The 19,752-nt window shown below is 48.6% G+C and overlaps 1 protein-coding gene across 1 annotated transcript in view; it reads left to right on the top strand.

Annotated features, from left to right (window-relative positions):
* Positions 1–180: 180 nt before the first annotated feature.
* wwox (WW domain containing oxidoreductase) overlaps positions 181–19,752 on the top strand; it is an 81,817-nt gene continuing 62,245 nt past the window's right edge. Inside the window, exons 1-5 of the mRNA XM_084672414.1 lie at positions 181–377; positions 541–605; positions 719–776; positions 1,130–1,299; positions 10,846–10,952. Of these exons, the coding sequence (XP_084528540.1) occupies positions 271–377; positions 541–605; positions 719–776; positions 1,130–1,299; positions 10,846–10,952 (507 nt within the window). The 5' untranslated portion in view covers positions 181–270. The remainder of the gene's footprint in view (positions 378–540; positions 606–718; positions 777–1,129; positions 1,300–10,845; positions 10,953–19,752) is intronic.

Raw genomic sequence — 19,752 nt, 5'->3', positions numbered from 1 at the left:
TCCCATGGAACACTTCGAGGATGTAGTTAGGTTCACTTGTTTTGTCAGAATGTGGAAATGGACCTTTAATGCCGCGCGGCAGCCTTAAGTGAAAATGTATTCAGGGGGCATCATGGGTTTATGGGAGTGCGCGGGAAAACAAAACTAGGTATCAACACCGCAAAGGCGGAAGTCTCAGTACAGGATTACAATTTAATGCTTGTGTTGGGGTTGACATACTAGACTGTCCTGAACAAAAACGATTGACAATAATCTACTCGTCTGTTGACCATGGCAGCTCTAAAGTATGCAGGCATGGATGACACCGACAGTGAGGATGAGTTACCCCCCGGGTGGGAAGAGAGGTCCACGAAGGATGGATGGGTATACTTTGCCAAGTAAGCACATATGAATGACTAGGTTGCCCATCGTCGTTTTGAAACTTTGCTATTATCTAGACTGTGAAAACAGAGCATGCTTTATGATTGGCATCTTCAAGTATGTGACGAATTTATCCCCTGCACGCTCAATGTCTCTCTATCACGCTCTCTCTTTCCTCAGCCATGACGAAATGAAGACCCAGTGGGAACATCCTAAAACAGGGAAGAAGAAACGTTGTGCTGGAGGTTTGTTTAGTTTCTCAAGCTGGGTCTCCCCCCTCTCATTCTCCCCCAGTATTCTCCTCCCTTGTCACAGTTAGGCATCCCACCGTTAACTAGGTGCCTCTCTATCTCTCCAGATCTACCATATGGATGGGAGCAGGAGACAGATGATAAAGGACAGGTGTTCTATGTTGAGTAAGTGAAGTGTCTTAGGTGTTCTGACTGTACCTGCATGTGAAGCCCAGCAGGTAGTCAGGTCTTAACTTGCATGTTTCAGGTGTCTCACATTCTGTCAGACTGAATGTGAGTTGGCTTACCCAGAAAGTCGAGGCTTAGACTACGTGTGTCTGAGTGTGTCTCCATGTTGTGCAGTAACACATCCATAAAGCACTCATCTATAATGTATTACATGTTAGAAACCATTTGGTGATACTTATAAAGCTAATGTTGTTTGCATTTAACATTGAGCTATATTGCATCTCTATTCGGCTACAACATCCCACCTCAGTATATGACACGTTCTCTCTCTTCATCCTCTCCACCCTCAGCCATATCAACAAGCGGACCACTTACTTTGACCCGCGGCAGGCCTTCACTGTGGAGGACGTGCTGGTGAGGCCCAAGCGTTACGATGGCAACACCGCTGCCCTGGAGATCCTGCAGGGTCGCGACCTCTCAGACAAGGTGGTGCTCATCACTGGTGGCAACTCTGGCATCGGTGAGGCTGAGTTTTTAATCTCCCCTGCATGGATATGGTTTCCCTTGGGATTACTGATGGATGGACGTTGAGTTAGGCAGGGTGGATAGATGGAGGATGTTGAGTTAGGCAGGGTGGATAGATGGAGGATGTTGAGTTAGGCAGGGTGGATAGATGGAGGATGTTGAGTTAGGCAGGGTGGATAGATGGAGGATGTTGAGTTAGGCAGGGTGGATAGATGGAGGATGTTGAGTTAGGCAGGGTGGATAGATGGAGGATGTTGAGTTAGGCAGGGTGGATAGATGGAGGATGTTGAGTTAGGCAGGGTGGATAGATGGATGGACATGGTTCAGATGGTGTGGAGACACTCCTTGATTACTTATATGTGGCCCCCAAACCATTTCTGGATTTACTATACAATATAGAGTAAGTTGCCTAAAACTAAGTCTCAAAAAGGGTTCCTCAACTGGACCTTATGGACTTGCAGACTTCCTTCAGTTGAGCAAATGTGTTAAATACAACTGTACGGACATGCTGTTTTTAAAATAATCCTCCATTTGTCCAGTGCCATCCATCTCTACCAGCAGAGCCTAGTAAACAATGAAGAACATTTTAAGGATGGTAAAAAAAAAAACATTTATGATAAGCTATATTGGTGTCTTCGGTTTTTGTCTATCAAACTCAAATGAAGCTTTTCATTCTTTGTGGCTCCCAATAGACCATAGTTTAACCCTTGTGCTGCCTTCGGGTCACATGACCAAAAGATTCATAACGAACCATCGTTGTGTTTACCCAATTTTACCCAATACAAAAGCAAATATATATATTTTTTCTTTTAACCTTCGCAATGTGGGGGGTCTGAGACAGCCCAACGGTTAAAAGAAAATGCTTCACTTTGTTTTTGTATGCGGTAAAGTTGTCGCAAACGACGGTGGGTCACAATGACTGATGGGTCAGAATGACCCGAGGAGAACACAAGGGTTAACAATGAAAAAATGCCTCTTGAAACAAGGTAACCGACCCTTGAGTTTGGAGGTGCTGTTTCAGTGTCTGACCACTGGGTGGCTCTATGGCATCAGAAACCCTGACAAACTGTTCTGACGATACACACACACGCTTCATTTTATCAATTTAAAACATAACATTCATCAGCATTAGCCTCCAAATGGATACACTTAAACTCAACAAATCATTCACTAATGCCCAACATGATTGTATTGAAGTTCATTAGCACGCCTGAATTGGATGTCATTGTTAACTGTAATGAATGATGTCTATTTGTGCCTGGCAATGTATGGCTCGCTATATAATAGCCTGGGATCTAATGCATCTCCGACTCTCTGTGTGAATTAGCACAACTACCAGCCATTCATTCAGTCCTGCTGCTTTGTTGAAAAGCGATAACGACAACTTGAGGGAAATCAAACAAACATAAAATTGTTAATTGTCTTTTTATTGAAATCCTTTCTCCCTGTAAGTGTTCAGTGTCTTTATAATGTCTCTGAGCTACGGGTTTCAGAAAACATTGAGGCCAATGACTGAACTGGTGAGGCTCAAGGCATCTCAATCTCTTTTCTATTCATAGCCTTCTGATTTGCTACTTCCGTTCATATTATTTGAAGCACAAAATATGTTGTCTTTATACTGTATGTATATTACAGTGTTTGAGTCTTTAATGTCAGTGTGGCCTTTCAGTTGTTAGATGTCACAGGGGTCGTTATGTTGCTTGTTAGTTTGATTCCCACAGAACTTGACCGACTGCTCCACAACCAGACTGGCTGCTATGTGCGCTTGCTGACTGTTCCGAGAGCTTGCTGACTGTTCCGAGAGCTTGCTGACTGTTCCGAGAGCTTGCTGACTGTTCCGAGAGCTTGCTGACTGTTCCAAGAGCTTGCTGACTGTTTAATGGCAGGTTATCTCATTACCATGTCCTAAGTTGGTAACCCTAACCCTACTTACCCTAACCCTACTTACCCTAACCCTATACTGATACTAATGAGTGAGGCCTACTCACCAACCATGTGGCAGCATGGCATCTAGTCACCTGTCTGGTACTAGACTGGTAGTCATGCTACCAGTTTCACAGTAAGCTATCCCTTAGGGAGGGTGGGCAGAGCCCATCTTCCTGAGCAGGGTAGAGTAGGCCAGCTGGAGCCACAGGACAGCAGGATGTGACATCAACACTAGGTGGCAGACATGCTCCTTGAGACAGATGATGAGTCGCACAGGGTCCTTTGTTTCTCTGCACACACATTACACATGACTTGCCTTAAAAACAAAAACATTTTAACAATTCGAAATGTTGCTGGTTATTATTTTTATAACAAATCTTGTTGTAATTATTTTGAATATTTATTAGTTTTTTTTTATTAAAATGTGAATTATTATAAAAATTTAAAAACATTATTATAATATACATTCAGTTAACTCTAGATATTTGAAGTGGCAGTTACAAAATAAACAAAATAAAATAACAGAACAAAATACATTTAAACAGCTTTTCTGCTTCTCCGCAAAGTGCTCTAGGTATTAATTATGCTGCTATAATTAACAGTATGCCAATAGTAATAGCTGGCACCAGTGCCGTGTTTTGACATTCCAGTAGCAGTTAAATATGCTCCTGCCAGAGAGGCAGGAACGTTGAGCTTTATAATTGCATCAATAGTGTCTCACTTCCGTCAAGACTATTTTCATTTGTCTCATTGAAAATATTTGACATTCATTTACACAATAGCGGATCTCTGTTTAATTCTCAATTTACTTCCATTAATTGAGTTCTTAACGCTTTTTAAATATGCATGTAGATGAGCTTGTTAATTCATGAAATGTGCTGTGGAGGAAGGTGGTGCTGGGACAGCTGGAGGTGTCCTGCTGGAGCGTCGCTCCACATCAGTCTTCCTCCCGGCTGCTCTGCTCGCTCATGGAGGAGCCAGCTCCACTCACTACTGCCTTTTCATTGTGATAATGGAAATGAATGGTCAATGGTAGCTCTCTCGCTTTCTCTTTCTCTCATTCTCTCTTTCTCTTTCACACTTTCTCTTTTTCTCTCTTTCTGTCTCTTCCTCTCTCTTCTGCTTGACCTCCTCTCCACCTCTTTCCTTCTTCCCTTCCCTTCTCCCCTCTCTCTCTCTCTCTCTCTCTGTCTCTCTCTCTCTCTCTCTCTCTCTCTCTCTCTCTCTCTCTCTCTCTCTGTCTCTCTCTCTCCTCTCTCTCTCTCAGTAAAGGTTTAAAGGTACTGAGCATTGATCTCTGTGTAGATGTGACCCTGGCCCAGGCCCCCCATCCATCCCTATTAGACCTGCTGCTCCAGCCTTAATTCCCTCCGTTCAACTAACAACCTCAACCTTACTTACTGCCCAGGATCCTGGAGCACTGCTGGGCTTAAAGGGCCAGAGTCGTGGCTTGTCTGTCTGGAAGGACAAGGGCCCACAACCCTGGCATTGTATGTTCTGGAGGGTCAAGGGTCTTGGGGTGGGACTCGTCGTCTCCCTGGCCTCTCCTGAGTGGTCCTGGGGTGGGACTCCACGGTGTCACCTTGAAGCCTGAGCTGAGCTGCTTCACATCCCAGCCTCTCCAGGATCCACTGCTCTGTGTGCTCCTTGGCAGGCCTGTGTTAGAACCATACACTCGCTCCTGAAAATAGACCATGTCTTGTTGTTGAGGAGAAAGCTATATTTGTAGTACGTTTCAATGGCGTATGTGCAAGAGTGGTTGCTGTGTGTGTGTGTGTGTGTAAGGGGGAGGCAGTGTGTCACACAGTAATCTTAATACAGTACCATTAACCATCACAACATGTCACAGGTAGAAAGGCTAATGCATTGTCGAAAAATAAGATACATTTCTATGTTGAATAGGTGTTTTGTTTGACAAATACCAAATTATTAATAATTATAGTTTATATTATAAAACTATTTTAGTTTATAATATAAACTAATATATTATTCGTTTATATTATAATATTATAGTTTTTGATATTAGATATTTATTGTGATCTTTTTTGCTCTGTGTTGGGTGTGTGTTCTGTATTAACAAACTCACACCGTCCTCTTAGTCTCTGGATCAGGTGTGTGTGTGTGTGTGTAGCCAGGGAGTGAGCTGCCACCTTCAGCTTCCAGCATCCCGTAGACAGTGGTCTCTGCTACCATCTTATTCATGGCATGATGCTGGAGCGGGGTGTTTGTGGGGATCCCAGGGTTGTGTGAGTGGATTAAGAGTCAGGCCTTCTCTCCTGGCGCGGGGAGGCAGATCTCAGAGCCGGCGAGGCGAGGCGTGTGGAGCGTGGAGCTTCTGTGTGCAGATTAAGCCCGTAGCCCAGCTTTGTGGATGATCATTAGATTGAGTCAGATTTGTTAAGCATAACTGCCATTAAATTGGCTGCAAAGCCCAGGTATTTACTGCAGCTGTGTGTGGATGTGGTGTTCCCTTAGAGAGCACATGTAGGCAGCCTGTCTGCAGGCCCACTGATGCATTATTCATCCTGGATGAGTTAGACGGATAAAAAGATGTTCCAGGTGAGGGTGGCATGTGGCGCTTGTGTCTCCCTGTAAGTGTGTGTGTGTTTGTGTAGGTGTGTCTGTGTGTGTTTGTCAGGTGTTTGCTTATGTGGGCTTTACCTGACAGTGAAAGTGTGCATGTGTTTATATTGTGACATTGTGTGAGCCTGCGTACGCGACTGCTGATCCTGTCTTTTCTCCCTGGGGGCCTATGTGTGTGTGTGTCTGGTGTGTGTGTGTGTGTGTCTGTGTCTGGTGTGTGTGTGTCCCTAGCTCTGAGCTCTATTATTGTAACTGAGCAACATAGGAAATGAAAGGGGAGGTTTATAATGTGCATTTCATGTCCTCTCTGATGAATGTGTGTATCGGTGAGGTAATGAGCATGAGGTATGGTTGGTTAGTCAAATTATTCAACTTTATTAACCCAGGATGAAATTGGCTGCAGACCCAAACTGGTGCAACATGCAGGAGGATCGCGCTGGAGGGGCTCGATAGTGATTATAGACCTAACACACAAAGAGGATGGAATACATATATGTGCTTTAAGCCTCCCAGTTGAGTAAAAGAAAAACGGGGGACTGGGTTATTGTGTGTAGTCAAGTAGTTTATAGAGCTATCGACTTTACTGTCTGGGGGGAGGGGGGGAAGTGGGCTGGGGGCGGCGGGGGTGGGGGGAAGTTACATAGAGGGGAGTTTGACGACGGTGATGAAAGTGGCCCTTGTATTCTAGTGGTTACAGAGTGGGGGTGGGGGGGGCAAGGGGGGGTTGGTGTTAGCTTCAGTACGGGGGTGGGGGGGGGCAGGGGGGGTTGGTGTTAGCTTCAGCACGGGGGTGGGGGGCAGGGGGGGTTGGTGTTAGCTTCAGCAGGGGGGTGGGGGGCAGGGGGGGTTGGTGTTAGCTTCAGCAGGGGGGTGGGGGGCAGGGGGGGTTGGTGTTAGCTTCAGTACGGGGGTGGGGAGGGGGGCAGGGGGGGTTGGTGTTAGCTTCAGTACGGGGGTGGGGAGGGGGGCAGGGGGTTTGGTGTTAGCTTCAGTAGGACCTGGATGTGCCCAGCTGCTTTGGGGTTGGCCTGACAGGGGAGTGGTGTAGTCACAGGGGAGGAGCCTGCCTATGGGGGGAGGGGCCTTCCCATGGGGGGGAGGGGCCTTCCCATGGGGGGAGGGGCCTTCCCATGGGGGGAGGGGCCTTCCCATGGGGGGAGGGGCCTTCCCATGGGGGGAGGGGTCTTCCCATGTGGGAGGGGCCTTCCCATGGGGGAGGGGCCTTCCCATGGGGGGAGGGGCCTGCTCATGGGGGGGAAGGGCCTGCCCATGGGGGAGGGGCCTGCCCATGGTGGGAGGGGCCTGCCCATGGGGGGAGGGGGCTGCATGAAGGTCTTCAAGGGTTTAGCTAAACAGATACTGAATATATATTTGGATTAAAAAAAAAAAATGAAAGAAAAGTGGAGGGGGGCAGTGAGCGAGGTTTGTAATGATCTCATTACACTGAACCAATCCACCTGTGTACCGGGGGCTGGTGGGTAGATGGTGGGGGGGGCGGAGGACAAACAAAGCGTGAAATCACTAAATCACTCTCATTACTGGGCCTGTGAGGACGGCCTCTAATGTTCCGTGTCCAACATCCAGGGCCTCATAGAGACGTCTCTGGATGGAGTCCAGTGAAATGCAGTGCCGTGCAGGGGGAGAGAGGAAGCTTGACCATGTGGCGTCTTGTTTTGTTATATAATGGTACTAGTTTTATGTGATTTTTTTTTTATGACTTTCTTTGAATCATTTAACAGTTTATTTACTTTTTCTCACTCTTTACTTCTTATTCGTTTGCAGGTGCTTGTTAGAAAATATAAAACACTTTCCTGCCTGCCTGCCTGACCCCCAGTGTACAGATATTACAGTTAATTTAGAAACATTCTGTCAACCTGTCATGTCAAACTGCTCCCCCATGCGGCCCACCTCTCTAGGAGCAGTGTCAAGCCTGCTCTGGTGCCCTGGTGCCCTGGTGCTCTGGTTCCCTGGTGCTCTGGTGCCCTGGTGCCCTGGTGCCCTGGTGCTCTGGTGCTCTGGTGCCCTGGTGTCCTGGTGTCCTGGTGCTCTGGTGATTTGGTGCTCTGGTGATTTGGTGCCCTGGTGCTCTGGTGCCCTGGTGCCCTGGTGCTCTGGTGCTCTGGTACCCTGGTGCTCTGGTACCCTGGTGATTTGGTGCTCTGGTGCCCTGGTGCTCTGGTGCCCTGGTGCCCTGGTGCTCTGGTGCTCTGGTGTCCTGGTGCTCTGGTACCCTGGTGCCCTGGTGATTTGGTGCCCTGGTGCTCTGGTGCCCTGGTGCTCTGGTGTTCTGGTGCCCTGGTGATTTGGTGCTCTGGTGCTCTGGTACCCTGGTGCCCTGGTGCCCTGGTGCCCTGGTGCTCTGGTGATTTGGTGCTTTGGTGCTCTGGTGCCCTGGTGCCCTGGTGCCCTGGTGCCCTGGTGCTCTGGTGACCTGGTACCAGCAGTGTCAGGCCTGACCTGGTACCAGCAGTGTCAGGCCTGCCCTGGTACCAGCAGTGTCAGGCCTGCCCTAGTACTAGCAGGCAGAGCAAAAGGGCGGGGAGGTGTTGTACAGCAACACTGTTCTCGTTATTTCACAATTAATGTCAAGCCCTGGTTATTTGTCATCAGGAACACAGCTCAGAAGCCTCTGCTGGTGTTGCTGCCATATTCTAATTTGTTCTCCATTATGGAAAACACTGGTGTCGATTAATTTCCCTTTCATGCTTCGTACACAACAACAACAAGCTTGTGAGCCACTGTTGTTTACAGAGCTGCAGAGTCCTTGTTCCATTTAGAAAGGAACCAAATAATCACTGTTCAAATGACAGGGTCCGCCCGGACTCACCACTGTTCACACGGAGAGACCCACATAAGCTCCACTTGATCACAATACCATGTCATTCATATTAAGGGTTGTTGTGAAAATTAACACAGGATTAAGCACTTGCTGGAAATACAATTTGATTTGTATTCCTATTTGTATTTCAAATATGGTTGGTAAGGAAATAATGCAAATATTGTTTTTATGACAGTTATAGAGACTATACCTGACTTAATGATGTTTCTTCAGAGAGAGAAGGTAGCTGTAGACCTTTCTCTTCACTCATTTTGTTTTTATTTGCCGTTTCCTCTCCCTGTGAGGGCAGCGATCCAGGGAATGGCTCTCTCCATTACACCTAATAAGGTGTCATATCGTTTCATTCCACGCTTTGCTTGTCAGACGATAACTCCAATCCCTCTTCAATTGGAGTTTTAATAGATATTACTCTTTAACACTCTCCTCACAATTAGACTTCCTCGTTTTCCTCTTAATGAAAATCAGATTAAGACGTAATCTAATTAAAGCTCGTTTTAATCCATCTTTTGATACAGGGGCTCTACCGCTCTCTTTTCTTCTGCGCTCATGTCGTCTGTCTATCAATAATGTGTGTGTTTGTGTGTGTGTGTATATCTAATTATGTATTCATGTTTGTGCTGTGAAATATGATAGTAAAGAACAGGATCCTAGCAGAACTGCTCAGATGACAAAAGTTAATACAGGAAAGCAGGAAAAAATATGTTATTGGAAAAAGTTATTCTCTTAAATGAATTCAACCTACGGGTGGAAATGACCCATTTAGACTTGCAATTTGAAAATGAACTTGTATCTTTCAATGTCCTTATATCTGAAGTTATAGTCAGTGTTATCGTGACGATATAGATGGAGCTGTGTAGCGTAGGTCTGATAAACCCAGCCTATCGGACCAGCTCATATGGGAGGAATGTCCTTATCAGGGCTCTTTGAAGTCTCCCAGTATCACAAAAAGGTTCTGTGCTGAACTGAAGTTGTCAAATACTTAGTAGTACCAGTACTTTAACCTAGATACTTAGTAGTACCAGTACTTTAACTTAGATAGTTAGATAGTTTTGTGTGCCAGTCCCTGGTATCTGGGCTAGCCCTTACCCTGGTATCTGTGCTAGCCCTTACCCTGGTATCTGTGCTAACCCTTACCCTGGTATCTGGGCTAGCCCTTACCCTGGTATCTGTGCTGGCCCTTACCCTGGTATCTGTGCTAACCCTTACCCTGGTATCTGGGCTAGCCCTTACCCTGGTATCTGTGCTGGCCCTTACCCTGATATCTGGGCTAGCCCTTACCCTGGTATCTGTGCTAGCCCTTACCCTGGTATCTGTGCTAGCCCTTACCCTGGTATCTGTGCTAGCCCTTACCCTGGTATCTGTGCTAGCCCTTACCCTGGTATCTGGGCTAGCCCTTACCCTGGTATCTGTGCTAGCCCTTACCCTGGTATCTGTGCTAGCCCTTACCCTGGTATCTGTGCTAGCCCTTACCCTGGTATCTGGGCTAGCCCTTACCCTGGTATCTGTGCTAGCCCTTACCCTGGTATCTGTGCTGGCCCTTACCCTGGTATCTGTGCTAGCCCTTACCCTGGTATCTGTGCTGGCCCTTACCCTGGTATCTGGGCTAGCCCTTACCCTGGTATCTGTGCTAGCCCTTACCCTGGTATCTGTGCTGGCCCTTACCCTGGTATCTGTGCTGGCCCTTACCCTGGTATCTGGGCTAGCCCTTACCCTGGTATCTGTGCTAGCCCTTACCCTGGTATCTGTGCTAGCCCTTACCCTGGTATCTGTGCTAGCCCTTACCCTGGTATCTGTGCTAACCCTTACCCTGGTATCTGGGCTAGCCCTTACCCTGGTATCTGTGCTGGCCCTTACCCTGATATCTGGGCTAGCCCTTACCCTGGTTCTAGCACTCTGCCAGGACACACATCCTTTAATTAAATCAGTCAGTTTCATCACTGTAGTTGAAGAGTGATTAACTCTCTCCCCTAGACCCTGTGGCTGGTTGGATGATATGACCGGTAGAGAGTGTAGATAACCCAGCCCCCAGGCCTACTAATTATCCACCAAAAATAAGTCATCTTCAAATAATTATTTTCTCTCTTTTCATCTCCACTCTGTCTGTCTCTCTCTCTCTTTGTCTATTTCCTGTATGTTTCCCTCCTCTCTTTCTATCTCCCTTTATCTCTGCCTCCCTTTCCTTCCATCCCGCAGGCTTTGAGACAGCAAGGTCCTTTGCCCTCCACGGGGCTCATGTGATCCTGGCCTGCAGGAACCTGTCCAGGGCCAGCAGGGCTGTGGGCCTCATCCAGGAGGAGTGGGTGAGTGGAGGGAGGGAGAGGCAGCGGGAACACAAGTCTGTGTGTGTGTGGGGGGGGGGGGGATAGAGAGAGGGGAGGAGATGGAGGAAGTGAGGGAGGAAGGGGGAAGGGAGAGAGGGAGGAAAGGGAGAGGGCGTCTGATAATTACCTGAGATTACTGCTGTAATATCTGTGCGCCTGCAGATTTACGACTGTGGGAAAATAAACAAGTGAAGTGTGTGTGCTGGAGCAGAGAGAATAAACCATTAGCACTGGCTTGATTACAGACAGCAGGAGGTGGAAGAGGAGGAGGAGAGAGAGCTGAGAGAAGAGAGGAAGGGAGAGAGCGAGAGAGAGAGAGAGAGAGAGAGAGAGGGTTAGTGTGTGTGATTGAAACTATGACACACACACATATATATATATATATATATATATATAAGTACAAATTATACCCCTTTTATTTTCAATATATTCCCCAAAGAGTGAGAGCTGAGAAGCAGATTCCATATTCCACATATATAGGAACCACAAGGCAATGGAGTTAACATATCAGAATGCATCTTTGGAGTCAAGTCTCTGGTCCTGTGAGCAGAGAGCAGGATTCATCTTCTAACTGGTGGATACTCCATCCTCCTCCCCGCTCACACATGGAGGTCGTTCAGATTAGAGGGGATATCTGGGCTCTGCTGGACTGGAGCTCCTCCTTTGCTCCCAGGTCAGAAACATAGCCAGCCAAGCTAGCCTGGCAAACCAGGCTAAGCCTCTTGAACACAAGGCTAACCTAGCTAACACAGCTCTAACCTGTCTGTCTGTCTGTCTGCCTGTCTGCATGGTGTATGTGTATTTGTGTGAGAAGCTGTGTGCTTCTGGGCCACAGAGACAATTGTCCATGGACAGTAAAGACAGGCTAAACTGCAGGTTAACAACCACAGTTGTGTATGTGTGTGTGTGGTGTGTTTATGTGAATGTGGTGCGTGTGTGTCAGTATGTATGTGGGTTTTTCCTGATTGCCTCTAAAATTCTGCTTATCTTTGACTCCGCAGCCCTCTGAGGGCAGTAATGGCATCTCTTGAGATCCAGTCCTCTGATTGGTGGGATAGCCATCTCTCTCAGCTGCCCAGTAGAATACCACACACTTTGCTTCGATTTAGTAATATTCTCACCCAAAATATCCCCAACCCCTCATGTAGGAGAGGCTAACGAGCTGCTTTGTAAGGAGCTTGATTAGCAGATTGCTGTGTGTGCATGTGTGTGTGTGTGAGTGTTTGTGCGCATATGTGAGTGTATGTCTGTGTCTGTGTGACTATGTGAGGAGAATTCTGTGATGGTGCTTTGGAACCAATTAGGGTCAAGCTGGCTGTCCGCTGAGGGGTTCTTGACTGCCATGTTAAACAGGAGCGTCAGCAGACAGACATGCAGTTTGGCAGATAGACAGACAGACGGACGGACGGACGGACGGACAGACAGACAGACAGGGTAAGGAAACATTATAGGCTCAGTACTCCTGACTGCTATTTCAGGAAGCTGCTGGATGTTCACCCGAGAGAGAGAGAGAGAGAGAGAGAGAGAGGGAGGGAGGAGGGGGGAGGGTGGGAGGGGGGTGGGGGGGGAGGGTGGGAGGGGGGAGGGGGGGAGGATGGGAGGGGGGTGGGGGGGGAGGGGGGAGGGAGAGGGAGAGGGGTGGGGTGGGGAGGATATATCCAGGAAGGTACAGTGCAGGTGCATTGTACATCGTGTCTGGTGGCCTACAGAAACAATCGTTTCTCTATCAGCAGCTCAAGTTGGAGAGAAGTTGGCTTCTTCTGTGAGTCTGTGTTTGTGCATGTTTGTGTTGCAGGCTTGTGTGTGTGTGCTTGGTTCAATGTGTGTGTGTGTGCATGGGTCAGTCTGTGTGATTGTTGGTGTGTGTGGATGTGCATGCATGGGTCAGAACCCTGTGTGTGTGTGTGTGTGTGTGTGTCTGAGATAACCTCGTGTGTCAGTCTGACAGCACTCCAGCCCTGCAGTCATCATGCCAAGCCACGCTCCCCCTCTCACGCCAACAGGAAGTGACATGTCTGAAACGCTGACCTGGTCTGTTCCAGTCCCCCAGGGTGTGGAGATGCTGCTCTTTCTGTTCCACCAACGACCACCGGGACTCTCTCTCCTTCTGCTCTTCTCATCCTCCCTCTGATTTTCTTACCCTCTTCACCTCCCTCCTCCTCCCTCTTGGTATCTTTGGACTTTGACTCCAACTCTCCAAGTTCATTCTGACTCTGACTCTCCTGGTTCACTCTGTTATTGTGTGTGTGTGTGTGTGTGTTTGTTTAAAACTGGGCACAGATTCATCAGTTTGCATTTATCATATTTGAAAAACTATTTATCAGAGTAACTGTACTCTCTCGGAATTACTTACCAATCCATGCATTAACATACACACACACGCTCACACACATTCTTTGTACACACAAATCTACAGTTCATTAGAGAGAATCTAGGCAGCAATAGATTAAAAACATTGTGTGTTTTTACACTTTCATAAATCAACCACAGGGTTGGGGGGCAATTCATCTATGTTTTTGGTGTCATGTGACTAACTTGTAACGGCGATTTGTTGATACACTTGTTTTTTATGATCTTAATTCTTTCCCTGTGCTGGTTATTGATGCCTGACCTGCAGATTAGACAAGCCCTTTTCAGAGAAGAATATTGATTACAATAAGCAGGCTGTATTTGTAGAGCAGACGACCTGATCCTTCAGCAATATCCATCACCTCATGTGAGACGTCCATTTACCTGTCTGTCTGCATGCTTGTCTGTCTGTTTGTTTACCTGTCTGTTTACCTGTCTGTTTACCTGTCTGTTTGCTTGCTAGTCAGTCTGCCTGTTTACCTGCCTGTCTGCCTGTCTGTCTGCCTATCTGTTTACCTGTCTGTCTGCCTGTCTGTTTACCTGTCTGTCTGCATGTCTGTTTACCTGTCTGTCTGCCTGTCTGTTTACCTGTCTGTCTGCATGTCTGTTTACCTGTCTGTCTGCCTGTCTGTTTACCTGTCTGTCTGTTTACTTGTCTGTCTGCCTGTCTGTTTACCTGTCTGTTTACCTGTCTGCCTGTCTGTCTTGTTTACCTGTCTGTTTACTTTTCTGTTTACCTGTCTGTCTGTCTGCCTGTCTGTTTACCTGTCTGTCTGCCTGTCTATTTATCTGTCTGCCTGTCTGTCTGCCTGTCTGTTTACCTGTCTGTTTACCTGTCTTTTTACTTGTCTGCCTGTCTGTCTGCCTGTCTGTCTACTTGTCTGTTTACCTGTCTGTTTGCCTGTCGGCTTGGCAGAGTTGAAGCCGTATTACATTCAGGCTCATGTTCGGAGCAGAATGAGTGTTTTAGTGGAGTGGGAAAAGGCAGTATGATCTGTGATGTGTTGACCTCATGCTGCCCTCTGCTCTGCAGACCACCGAGCTTCATCACTACTGTCATCATGACTTATGCATGGATGTATGTGTGTGTATGTGTGTGTGTGTATGCATTTGACTTTTAATACGGGACTCCAGAACTGGATCCTGTAATCTTTTTGTACCAAATTTCCACAAGACAAGTTTGATTATCATCCTGGCGTGAAGTGTAGCCCAGCACAGAGGGGAGGTAAGAGAGAAACAGAGAGTGGGGGAGGGAGGGAGGGAGGAGGAGAGGGAGGGGAGGAGGGGAGGGAGGGGGGAGGGGGAGGGGGGGAGGGAGGGAGGTGGAGGGAGGAGGGGAGGGAGGGGGTCATCCATTACTGGTCCTGGCAGGCTGGGGGGGTCGGCTCAGGAAGACAGATCCACAGACTCCACCTCCCATAACCCCCGGCGTGTGACGCTGATGGATGGAGGCCATAAAGTTGCTGCTCTGACATGTGGAGAGCAACACACTGCACCCTGGGATAATATGAGGGCTCCAGGTTAATGTCAACGAGGCCTAGGAGAGAAGGAGGAAGGAGGGAGGGAGGTCTGGCTTATGGGGGCTAAGGAATATGATCACACATTACAGTAATGTTTCTATTAGTGCTGTCAAACTATTAAAATATTTAATTGCGATTAATCGCATTAATGTCATAGGTAACTCGCGATTAATCACAATTAATCGCACATTTTTATTCTAAATGTCCCTTGATTTATTTTTGTCCAATTATTTTTTCTAATTTTAATGCTCTCATCAACATGGAGAAGTAGATTGGATTGCTTGGTGCAAATGTTTTTTTTAAAATAGAAAACAACATTGCATTGCAATTGCCTGGCTTTGACGAGGGGGGGAGGATTTGCATCAACTGTGTGCTTGGCCTTCAAGTGATATTTCAGACTGGACGTGCTGCGATGATAACTCAGTTCACAGCAAAAAAACATACAGATCACTTTGGTCATGTCAATTGAACCATTTGGAAACTTTTTAAAAGTACAATTTCCATTCAGAATCGTATTGGCATCCATTTTGGCGTCTTGCGCTTGCCATCCACTCAAAACGTAACGTTAGCCCTGCTCTCCTCTCTCCCTGGCCTCCTCTCTCTCCCTGCCCTCCTCTCTCTCCCTGCCCTCTTCTCTCTCCCTGCTCTCCTCTCTCTCCCTGCCCTCCTCTCTCTCCATGCCTTCCTCTGTCTCCATGCCCTCCTCTCTCCCCTGCCCTCCTCTCTCTCCATGCCCTCCTCTCTCTCCATGCCCTCCTCTCTCCCCTGCCCTCCTCTCTCTCCATGCCCTCCTCTCTCTCCCTGCCCTCCTCTCTCCCCTGCCTTCCTCTGTCTCCAGAGGAGTGACTTGCGAGACTCATGTCCACCTAATGTGTCACCTGGCTTAGATTTCCTTCATCCAAGTTATAGCTTTGTCCTCTTCTCCACTCCTCCTCCACTCCTCCTCCACTCCTCCTCCACTCCTCCCCCACTCCTCCTCCACTCCTCCTCCACTCATCCTCCACTCCTCCCCCCTCCTCCCCCACTCCTCCTCCACTCCTCCTCCACTCCTCCTCCACTCCTCCCCCACTCCTCCTCCACTCATCCTCCACTCATCCTCCACTCCTCCCCCCTCCTCCCCCACTCCTCCTCCACTCCTCCTCCACTCCTCCTCCACTCCTCCCCCACTCCCCCCCCCCTCCTCCTCCACTCCTCCTCCCTTCTCCAGTGCAAGAGAGAGATAGATGCAGCCAGAAGAATTAATTGCTCGGCGTAACTGAAGATCAGCAGGTTTGCTCTGTTGGAGGGCTGCACAGCCATATGGCTGCCCACTAGGTGAACACTGTGATTAATGTCTCACACACTTAAGGTTTTTTTTCCTAATATTTGATTCTGATAACAGAGTTGTTGCCTCTCCTTTTTCCCCTCCATTCTTTAGTTGAAATCTCCCCTGAGCATGTAGGTGATGAGGTCCTGGTGCGTCTGCTGGATCACAGTCTCCTGCTTTCTCATGTGCTGGGACTGGTGTGTGCCCCAGTGCTCCTCCTTTGTCATGCACACATGCATTCTCACATAAACACACACGCATGCACACACACACACACCAGTGGCGGCTGCTGGTCCTTCAAAGAAGGGAAGCTCATTTTTGGCCTACATCCTAAAAACGTTTCATTTTGTCTTTCAACTATAGTTGCAAAATCCTCGATGGGACTGAGCTTTAATAGCTTTGATGACTTTTTATAGTACAAAATTACTGTAAATCAAAAGGAGATGCAGTCTTTTGACAGACCCTCCAATCATCACGTGGAAGCCCTGTGTCCAGGCCAGCCCCCTCCTCCATTCATCCCCACCTGAGCGTCCATGGGCGGGACATAATCGCAGCATTTATCCAATGACCGTATAGTTGAAAAAAAAGTTAAAAGCAGCCCCATTGAAGTCCATGGAAGCTGAGCTTCGACAGGGAAATGCACTGTGGCGCTATGGAAATGTATGAGAAGGAAATCAGTCAGTCGACCTGCTAATATATGTCGCTGATTCTGAACGAACTCGTCTTCGATATGAACGTGTTCTAACGCATTTAAAATGTTAACACAATAGTAAATATTTGACCATGAATTTTTTTTAATGTCCCCTAACAGGCAAATTCTTTAAGGTGTCTTAAAGAATTTGCCACTGACACACACACAAACACACACACGCAGGGATGTGCTGCAGTTTAAGCAGTAACAAGATAAACAGCTGCTTGAGCTGCAACTGTACATGGAGTGTGATGAGATCCAGCAGGCCTCAGTCAGGAAACCAACTCTCCAGAGGAGCATTTACTGTCTGCAGATCACTCCACAGTGTGTGTGTGTGTGTGTGTGTGTGTGTGTGTGTGTGTGTGTGGGTACACAGCTGTAAGATAAAGCTGACTCCACCAGGGTCAGGAGTTCATCTGTGTCATCTCGTCTCTCTGTCTCAGTATAACGAGCTCTGTGACTGTCTGGTCCTTCATTACAGCAGGCTGCTCACTGTCTGGTCCTCATGACTCCTCGCTCTGCTCTGCTCTGCTCTGCTTAATGCTGCCATTCAGCTGCTGCTCCATGGGGCCCAGAGGGCCTGTAGGGAGGCCGGGGGCTGGGGACCGCTGCTCTGCCCCAGCCAGGGGAGCTGGAGGTGGGCCTCCGAGCCCGGTAAATCTCCCTGATTGCTCTATGTTCTGGAGGTGTGATGGAGGTGTGCCCGTGTGGCCAGCTCTGCAAAGTGGCTGCTGGAGATGCTAATTGAGGTCATAACTCAGACAGGATGGAGCTCCTACTGTACCAGCTCTCCTCTTCTCGTTCCCTTCGTCCCTCCCCTATCCTCTCTCTCTCCCCTCCCCCCATCCTCTCTCTCTCTCCTCCCCCCATCCTCTCTCTCTCCTCCCCCATCCTCTCTCTCTCTCCTCCCCCCATCCTCTCTGTCTCTCCTCCCCCCATCTTCCCTCTCTCTCCTCCCTCTTCCGTGCATCTGCATTTTTTGCAGCATCAGAGTTAGTTGTTACTGTTATGTGAAGCTTGGACTGTTATGTTATCAGAAAATAGGTAAAAAGAGACAGAGTAAGAGAGGCTCAGCTCTTTAATTATAAAAAAAGACTTGTCATGATTTTACAGCCAGTTCCTTCCTCAAGTTCCTCTGTTCCAAAGAACAGATGGACACAGTGACAGGAAAGGATGACGGCGGAGAGGTAGAATAGAGAGGAGGAGAGAGAGAGGAGGAGGGAGGGGAGGAGGGAGAGGAGGAGGGAGAGGAGGAGGGAGAGGAGGAGGGAGGAGAGGAGGGAGAGGAGGAGGGAGGGGAGGAGGGAGGGGAGGAGGGAGGGGAGGAGGGAGAGGTAGAATGGAGGGGAGGAGGGAGAAGAGGAGGGAAGGGAGGAGGGAGTGGAAGAGGGAGGGGAGGAGGGAATAATTGTGCGGCCCTTGTGCTGAATTGTTCTGTGGATGTAAATTTAAATTCTTCCTATTATTTTAATAATCTGCGTTTTACTGCTTCTGATCGGATCATTTGTTTGCAAACCAGGTTATTTGGAAAGGGAGGCTCCTGGGTAATTTCATGCTTTGGGGCTTTTTCCCCGACATCTTAATGAGGAAGACAATGTTGTTTTGTGCTAAAATACCTCTGAGAAGTTCAGAGAAGGAAGGATGGATATGTCGAATGAATAGAAGGAGGATGCATAAAAAGAAAAAGGGGAGCAGGAGGGCCAGGTGTGGAGATGTGAGGGAGCAGGAGGGCCAGGTGTGGAGATGTGAGGGAGCAGGAGGGCCAGGTGTGGAGATGTGAGGGAGCAGGAGGGCCAGGTGTGGAGATGTGAGGGAGCAGGAGGGCCAGGTGTGGAGATGTGAGGGAGCAGGAGGGCCAGGTGTGGAGATGTGAGGGAGCAGGAGGGCCAGGTGTGGAGATGTGAGGGAGCAGGAGGGCCAGGTGTGGAGATGTGAGGGAGCAGGAGGGCCAGGTGTGGAGATGTGAGGGAGCAGGAGGGCCAGGTGTGGAGATGTGAGGGAGCAGGAGGGCCAGGTGTGGAGATGTGAGGGAGCAGGAGGGCCAGGTGTGGAGATGTGAGGGAGCAGGAGGGCCAGGTGTGGAGATGTGAGGGAGCAGGAGGGCCAGGTGTGGAGATGTGAGGGAGCAGGAGGGCCAGGTGTGGAGATGTGAGGGAGCAGGAGGGCCAGGTGTGGAGATGTGAGGGAGCAGGAGGGCCAGGTGTGGAGATGTGAGGGAGCAGCAGGGCCAGGTGTGGAGATGTGAGGGAGCAGCAGGGCCAGGTGTGGAGATGTGAGGGAGCAGGAGATTTCTCTAGTTGTTACAACCTGAGCCTTCTCTCTGACATTAGTTTCCTTTTTATCTCTCTCTCTAACTCTCTCTTTCTTTCTCTCTTTCTCTTTTTCTCTCTCTCCCTCTCCCTCTCTCTCCAACCTGATTAACAGACCATCTGATTCAATTTAGTCTGGAGGAGGTGGTCAGTGGTGCAGACTGGAGCAGGCTCTCCTGGCCCCGCCCCCCCCCCCCCACAGGCCCCCCCCACCCCCTCAGACCCCCCGCCCCCCCAGGCCCATCCGCCCCCCCCCCAGACCCCTGCTAATGTGGTTACACGTCTACGGGGGAAGCACACCACTCAGTCCACCTCTCTACGTCCCTCTCTTCTCTTCACTTCATTCCCTGGCTAAAGACACCTTTCTGGAAATCGAATAAGGCTTCATGAATTAAAGCGGTAACACAATCTAACCCCTGAAATAAAACATTAAGAAGAATTTTGTTTATGAGGCGCCATCTATTCCAGTCAGGTGCTTCTCAGAAGCTGACCCTGAAGATGGAGAGACAGAGAGAGAGAGACAGAGAGAGAGAGACAGAGAGAGAGAGAGAGAGAGAGAGAGAGAGAGAGAGAGAGAGAGAGAGAGAGAGAGAGAGAGAGAGAG

This window comes from Hypomesus nipponensis, chromosome 14, assembly GCF_054491055.1.
Source record: "Hypomesus nipponensis isolate SF chromosome 14, ASM5449105v1, whole genome shotgun sequence".
NCBI classification, from domain to species: Eukaryota; Metazoa; Chordata; class Actinopteri; order Osmeriformes; family Osmeridae; genus Hypomesus; species Hypomesus nipponensis.
This window is presented reverse-complemented; position numbering and strand designations above follow the sequence as displayed.